Genomic DNA, 7,500 nt, shown 5'->3' on the forward strand with positions numbered 1-7,500 from the left:
AACAAATAAACAACCAAAACAACAAAACAACAAGAAAGAAAGAAAGAAGAAAAAAAAGCGCGCCAATCCTAAACGAAAACAAAGGAGCATCTATTCCTAACAACAAATAAACAACCAAAGCAACAACAATAAAAGAAAGAAAGAAAGAAAGAAAAAAACGCGCCAATCCTAAACGAAAACAAAGGAGCATCTATTCCTCATAACAAATAAACAAAGTAAAAGGTTAACAACAGAAACAACAACATCAAAAGACGCGCCAATCCTTATCGAAAACAAAAAAAAACATCTATTCCTAACAACAAATAAACAACCAAAACAACAAAATAAAAAGAAAGAAAGAAGAAAAAAAAGCGCGCCAATCCTAAACGAAAACAAAAGAGAATCTATTCCTCACAACAAATAAACAAAGAAAAAGTTAACAGAAACAATAACATCAAAGGACGCGCCAAATCCTTATCGAAAAAAAAGTATCTATTCCTAACAACAAATAAACAACCAAAACAACAAAATAAAAAGAAAGAAAGAAAGGAAAAAAACGCGCCAAAACTAAACGAAAACAAAAGAGCATCTATTCCTAACAAGATATAAACGACCCAAACAATAACTTCACCAATCGATCCTTTACGAAAACAAAAGAGCATTTATTCTCCACAGCAAATAAACAAAGTAAAAGGTTAACAACAGAAACAACAACATCAAAGGACGCGCCAATCCTTATCGAAAACAAAAGAGCATCTATTCCTAACAACAAATAAACAACCAAAACAACAACAATAAAAGAAAGAAAGAAGAAAGAAAAAAACGCGCCAAAACTAAACGAAAACAAAGGAGCATCAACCATAGACGACATGACACGCATCGACGTCTCGGAATCGAAGCCTCAACCGCAACTTTTTGGTCAATAAACCTTGACTTTTTTTAGAGGATATTTGGTTGCCTGTTGCCTCTGACCGCAGCCGAGGATTTGGGTTATTTGGTTATTATTTATTGCCTGGATTCGAGTCTTTTATTGTTATTGTAGGAGGATTAAGGTGTTGGATAATGGAGTTCGAATGTCTGTCGTCAATAGATTCTTGGTATTAGAGTGGAGGAGAATATATGAAATGGAATTAAACTGCTTACACACACACGCACACGCCCACACGCCCACACGCGCGCGCGCGCACGCACACACACACACACACACACACACACACACACACACACACACACACACAATTACAAACACACACAATTACAAACACACACAATTACAAACACACACACACATATGTATGTATATGTATATCTCTCTATATGTATAGATATCTGTCTATTTTATCTATCTATATATCTATGTATTTATAGATAGATATATATATACAGATGGATAAACAGATATATAGATAGACAGAGAGATATACAGATATATATAGATAGACAGATAGACAGACAGACAGACATATAGATAGGTAGATAGATAGATAGATGGATTGATTGATAGATAAAGAGACAGCTGTGTAAATGCATGTACATTTTCACGGAAATATGCTTCATAAGAATTACACACTAAGAGAAATAGGAAAATAAATAAACATCATTTTTCCTGGATATACCGTTACTCAGCAAAAAATGAAACGTAAAAAGGTCAAATCAAAATCTAAAAATAGAAAATGACATCATCTTACTTCGGCGCAGCTGGATAAAACTAAAGAAAAGGACGAAGAAGGAAAAAAAAGAAGAAAGGAATAAGACGAAGGAAAATTCAAAGAAGGAAAGGAAAAAAAGAAGGAAAGAATATGACGAAGGAAAATATAAAAGCTTTGACGTCAATTCCAGGCTGTTTCCAACGGTTGTCAGGGCCGCTGGTATTGTCACGGCGGCTGGTGTTGTCAAGGCTGCTGGTGTTGTCAGGGCAGCTAGTGTTGTCAAGGCTGCTGGTATTGTCATGGCCCCTGGTGTTGTCAAGGCCGCTGGTGTTGTCAAGGCTGGTGTTGTCATGGCCCCTGGTGTTGTCATGGCCGCTGGTGTTGTCAAGGCCGCTGGTGTTGTCAGGGCCGCTGGTGTTGTCAGGGCCGCTGGTGTTGTCAGGGCGGCTGGTGTTGTCAAGGCTGCTGGTGTTGTCAGGGCCCCTGGTGTTGTCAAGGCCGCTGGTGTTGTCAGGGCCGCTGGTGTTGTCAGGGCCCCTGGTGTTGTCAAGGCTGCTGGTGTTGTCAAGGCTGCTGGTGTTGTCAAGGCCGCTGGTGTTGTCAAGGCTGCTGGTGTTGTCAAGGCTGCTGGTGTTGTCAAGGCTGCTGGTGTTGTCAAGGCCGCTGGTGTTGTCAGGGCCCCTGGTGTTGTCAGGGCCGCTGGTGTTGTCAAGGCTGCTGGTGTTGTCAAGGCTGCTGGTGTTGTCAAGGCCGCTGGTGTTGTCAGGGCCCCTAGTGTTGTCAGGGCCGCTGGTGTTGTCAAGGCCGCTGGTGTTGTCAGGGCCCCTGGTGTTGTCAGGGCCGCTGGTGTTGTCAAGGCTGCTGGTGTTGTCAAGGCTGCTGGTGTTGTCAAGGCCGCTGGTGTTGTCAGGGCCCCTAGTATTGTCAGGGCCGCTGGTGTTGTCAAGTCCCCTGGTGTTGTCAAGGCCCCTGGTGTTATTAGAGCCGCTGGTGTTGTCACAGACGGGCACTCTGGCTCCGAAGGGCGGCTTCCTCGGTGGCAGTCACCCCCCCCCTCCTCCCCGACGCCCTCCTTCGGCTGTCCACTCAAGGGACGGCTTTATAGGGCCTCCGCCTGACGTCTATGGCGCTCTTAAACGCCGGCTTTGTTGTCCTGCGCCCACGTTCCCACGCCCGCGACGCTCCTACGCCCCTGTCCACGCCCACGAGATTCATACGCTCCTGTGCACGCCCGCAAGTCTTTCACTCCCCTGTCCACGCCCGCGACTCTCCCACTCCCCTGTCCACGCCCGCGAGACTTATCCGCTCCTGTCCACGCCCGCGAGACTTATCCGCTCCTGTGCACGCCCGCGAGACTCATCCGCTCCTGTCCACGCCCGCGAGACTTATCCGCTCCTGTCCACGCCCGCGAGACTCATCCGCTCCTGTCCACGCCCGCGACTCTCCCACTCCCCTGTCCACGCCCGCGACGCTCCTCCGCTCCTGTCCACGCCCGCAAGTCTCCCACTCCCCTGTCCACGCCCGCGAGACTCATCCGCTCCTGTCCACGCCCGCGACGCTCCTCCGCCCCTGTCCACGCCCGTGATTGTGTTAAGTTCTCTCATACACTCCCAGGGCGCCCACGCTCGCGCACCTACGCTCTTATGCGGGATTAAGGACCTTTTCTGTACGCCCTTCCGCTTCGTCAATCATTTTCCCACGCCCATCACGCCCATCCCGAGTGTACAGATCACACGCGCTGGTTTTCAATCAGACTCACGCCCACCGATGGCATTCTCCCCTCCTCTTCCTCCTCCTCCTTCTCCTTCTTCTTTTTCTTCCTCCTCCTCCTCCTCCTACTCCACCTCCTTCTCTTCCTCGTTCTCTCCTTTTCTCTTCTTCCTCCTCGTCCTCGTCTCCGTCTCGTCCTCCTCCTCCACCACCTCCGCCCACCACCACCTCCCCCTCCCCCTCCCCCTTCCCCTCCTCCCTCCTCTTCCCCCTCCTCCTCCCACACACCCACCTCCCCCTCCCCCTCCCCTCCTCCCCCTCCCCCATACTCCCCCTCCTCCTCCTCCCTCCACCTCCTCCACCACCACCTCCCCCTCCCTCCCTTCTCCACCTCCCACCTCCCACCCCCTCTCCCTCCCCCCTCCCCCTCTCCTCCACCTCCACCACCCACCTCCCCCTCCCCCCTCCCCCTCCACCCCGCCCACATCCCAAGCGGTAGCCCCCACAAGCCTCCTCCGCGAGACAAATGAGCATCTAGTGTCAGTTTCGGCGCGACCTTTTGCGTTCACGTCATCGCCTCATCTGCCTCATTGGAGCTTCTGCGGCGGCGGGAGGAGGACGTGGGCGGGAGGCACGGGCGCTGAGGGGGGCTGGAAAGAGGCGTGTTGAGGGAATTGAAGGAGAGGGCGGTTTGAGGGGAGAAGGAAGGAAGGGGTGGGAGGAGAAGGGGAGGCACAGCTGAAGGGGCTGAGAGGGCATTGAGGAGGCGTGTTGAGGGTGGAGAAAGGGCAGTTGGGGTGGAGGAAGCAAGAGAAAAGAGGCGTGTTGAGTGGAGAAGGGCAGTGGAGGGTGGAGGAGGAAGAAGGGCAGTGTGGAGGGTGGAGAAGGGCGTGTTGAGATGGGAGGGGAGGGAGGGTGGAGGAAGAGGCAGTGTGAAGTGGAGAAGAGGGCAGTGGAGGGAGGTAGGTAGGGGAAGGAGGGTGGAGAAGGCCAGTTGAGAAGTGGAGAGGGCGGAGAAGGGCGTTGGAGGGTGGAGAAGGGCGGTGTTGGGGGGTGGAGGAAGGGGCGTGTTGAAGGCGGAGAGGGCGGTGGAGGGTGGAGGGCGAGGAGAGAAGGGCAGTTGAGGGGGTGGGAGGGAGGGAGGGGGAGAGAGGGGAGGGAGGAGGGAGAGGGGCGGTTGAGGGGTGGGAGGAGGGAGGAGGGGAGAAGGGCAGTTGAGGGGGTGGGAGGGGGAGGGGGAAGGAGGAGGGAGTAGGGAGAGGAGGGGTGGAGAAGGGCGGTGGAGGGCGTGTTGAGGGCCGAGAAGGGCGGTGGAGGGGGTGAGAGAGGGAGGGGAAGGGGGAGGGGGAGGGGTTAAGGGCCGCTAAGGGTGTTTCGGGTTCGAGAAAATGTGATTTATTTGGTGGGATTTTTGGACGTATGTCAGTTATGGTGAAAGATATTTGAGATTTTCTTCTTTCTTCTTGTTGGCAAAACAATGATAAGAAACAATTATGATGAAAGATATTTGAATTTATTTTTCTTCTTTCTTGTCGGCAAAACAATGATAAAAAAAACAATTATGATGAAAGATATTTGAGATTTTCTTCTTTCTTGTCGGCAAAACAATGATAAAAAGCAATTATGATGAAAGATATTTGAGATTTTCTTCTTTCTTGTCGGCAAAACAATGATAAAAAGCAATTATGATGAAAGATATTTGAGATTTTCTTCTTTCTTGTCGGCAAAACAATGATAAAAAGCAATTATGATGAAAGATATTTGAGATTTTCTTCTTTCTTGTCGGCAAAACAATGATAAAAAGCAATTATGATGAAAGATATTTGAGATTTTCTTCTTTCTTGTCGGCAAAACAATGATAAAAAGCAATTATGATGAAAGATATTTGAATTTATTTTTCTTGTCGGCAAAACAATGATAAAAAAACAATTATGATGAAAGATATTTGAAAATTTCTTCTTAAGTGTCTATAAAATGATGATAAAAAACGAACTACACTAACAGTGGAAAAATTCATATCCATAACACAACCACAAACTTATCATTCGATGACGTAAAACCTAAAAAAAAATCTCCGTTATAATCTGAACATTAACGAAAACGAAATACAAAAGAAAAGACGATAACTGGCCCCCAAATTAAGACATCTACCCCCCTCCCCCTCCCCCCTCCCATTTCACCACTCCCTCCCCACGCACTTAACCTGAACCAACACCTGTCTGTAAACACGAGAATAAAGTGCTCACTGCCAACATGTACATACACACACACACATACACACACACACACACACACACACACGCACACACACACGCACACACACACACACACCCACGTACACACACACACGCACACGAAGAAGGAGAGAGCGTGTATACATATTTTCCCTACAATAAAACACACATCACGGGACTTGTCTTGTCAACCCTTTGTCTCACTCCCCACCGCCTCCTGATACCCACACTACCCCACCGCCTCCTGATACTACTACCCCACCGCCTCTGATACCCACCTGCCCATCCTGATACCCGGACTGACCCCTGATACCCACCTACCCTCCTCATATCCACACTGTCTCCCATTCTTGTCAACCCACTCATACTAACCTCTCTGATATCCACTACCCCCCATACCCACACTGTCCCTCCTGATACTAACACGCTACCCACACTACCCTCTTCATATCCACACTGCCCCTCATTCATACTACCTTCCTGATACCCACACTAACCCCCATACCCACATTACCTCCTCCTGATACCCACACTGCCCCCCAAACTCATACTAAGCTCCTGATGCCCACACTAAGCCCCTGATACCCACACTGCCCCCCTCATACCCACATTACACTCCTCCCTGATACCCACATACCCCCAAACTCATATAAGCTCCCTGATGCCCACACTAAAAACTTACAAATCACCCCACACTGCCCCCCTCATACCCACATTAGCACTTCTTGATACCCACTCTAACCCCCTGATACCCACACTGCCCCTCATAGTACCCGCATCCCCACCCGATACCCGACTCCCTATATACCCGCGGTACCCTCTGCGAGCGCCCGAGGATCACGCTCCCCCACGCCCACGAGTTCCGCTGACGCCACTGGGGTATTACGCCCACGCTGGCTTAAGGGCGCTGGTTGGACACGTCCTCGACACCCATAAACACCGCTGTTGGATGCACTTACATGGGCGCGCGGACACTCGGGGCTAATACGCACATGGCGACGCGTGTGCACCTCGTTCGCACGGACAGAGGCTCGGAAATGGGGTACTTATTTATTTCTTCCTGTTTTGTTTGTTTGTTTGTTTGTTTGTTTCATTTTTTCTCGCTCTCTCGCTCTCTCTCTTTGCATATATATCTATGTATCTATATATCCATCTATCTATCTATCTACATAACCATCTATCTATCTACCTATCTCTCTATCTGCATACCCATCTATCTATCTATCTACATACCCATCTACCTATCAACACACACACACCTCCACATCTATTTCTCTCTCTATCCCGCTAACTACATCATCCATACCCCTCCCCTCTCCCTCCTCTCGTCCCAACATCCCCCCCCTCCTCTCGATCCCCACATCCCCCCTCCCTCCTCTCATCCCCTCCTCTCGTCCCCCACCCCCCTCCTCCCTCGTCCCCACATCCCCCTCCCCTCGTCACTTCCCCCTCCTCTAGTCCCCACATCCCCCCCTCCTCTCGTCCCGTCCCTCCCTCCTCCTCTCGTCCCCACATCCCCCCTCCCTCCTCTCGTCCCCACATCCCCCCCTCCTCTCGTCCCCCTCCCTCCTCTCCTCCTCTCGTCCCCACATCCCCCCCCCCCCCCCCCCCCCCCCAGCGCCCAACGCCAACTGCCAGGACCTCATCGTCTTTGTCACAGTGACTTTAACAGCGCATAGAAGCCCAAAAGGGGGCGGGTCCTCGAACGGCACTAACTGTCATGGGATATTATACCCTTTGCTCACCGGTCAGTAAACACAAAATGCTATAAAAGATCATTCGTGAATGGAGATGTAAGTGGGGGGTTCGATTGAGGGGGGTTTGAGGGGGGTGGGATGAGGGCTGGAGTTAGAAGGGGGAAGGAGGAGGGTGGGGTATGGGGGGGTTAGTGGGAGGGAGATCAAGGGAGGAACAGAAGGGTGACGTTT

General features: G+C 50.4%; 2 protein-coding genes across 2 annotated transcripts; both read left to right on the forward strand.

Annotated features, from left to right (window-relative positions):
- Nucleotides 1-1,818: 1,818 nt before the first annotated feature.
- Nucleotides 1,819-2,746, forward strand: LOC138861134 (ovarian abundant message protein-like; the record flags this gene model as incomplete). The annotated part of the gene is made up of 1 exon (XM_070119985.1): nt 1,819-2,746. A coding segment is annotated over one exon (928 nt), but the record flags the coding sequence as incomplete, so codon positions are not given.
- A 5-nt stretch (nt 2,747-2,751) lies between these two features.
- LOC138861133 (uncharacterized) lies at nt 2,752-6,557 on the forward strand. Its single transcript, XM_070119984.1, has 2 exons — nt 2,752-3,199; nt 6,148-6,557. Exons 1-2 carry the CDS (start codon nt 2,752-2,754, stop codon nt 6,555-6,557), a joined length of 858 nt encoding a protein of 285 aa, XP_069976085.1.
- The last annotated feature ends 943 nt before the right edge of the window (nt 6,558-7,500 follow it).

The sequence above is a fragment of the Penaeus vannamei genome, unplaced genomic scaffold (assembly GCF_042767895.1).
Source record: "Penaeus vannamei isolate JL-2024 unplaced genomic scaffold, ASM4276789v1 unanchor1007, whole genome shotgun sequence".
In the NCBI taxonomy this organism is placed as follows: domain Eukaryota; kingdom Metazoa; phylum Arthropoda; class Malacostraca; order Decapoda; family Penaeidae; genus Penaeus; species Penaeus vannamei.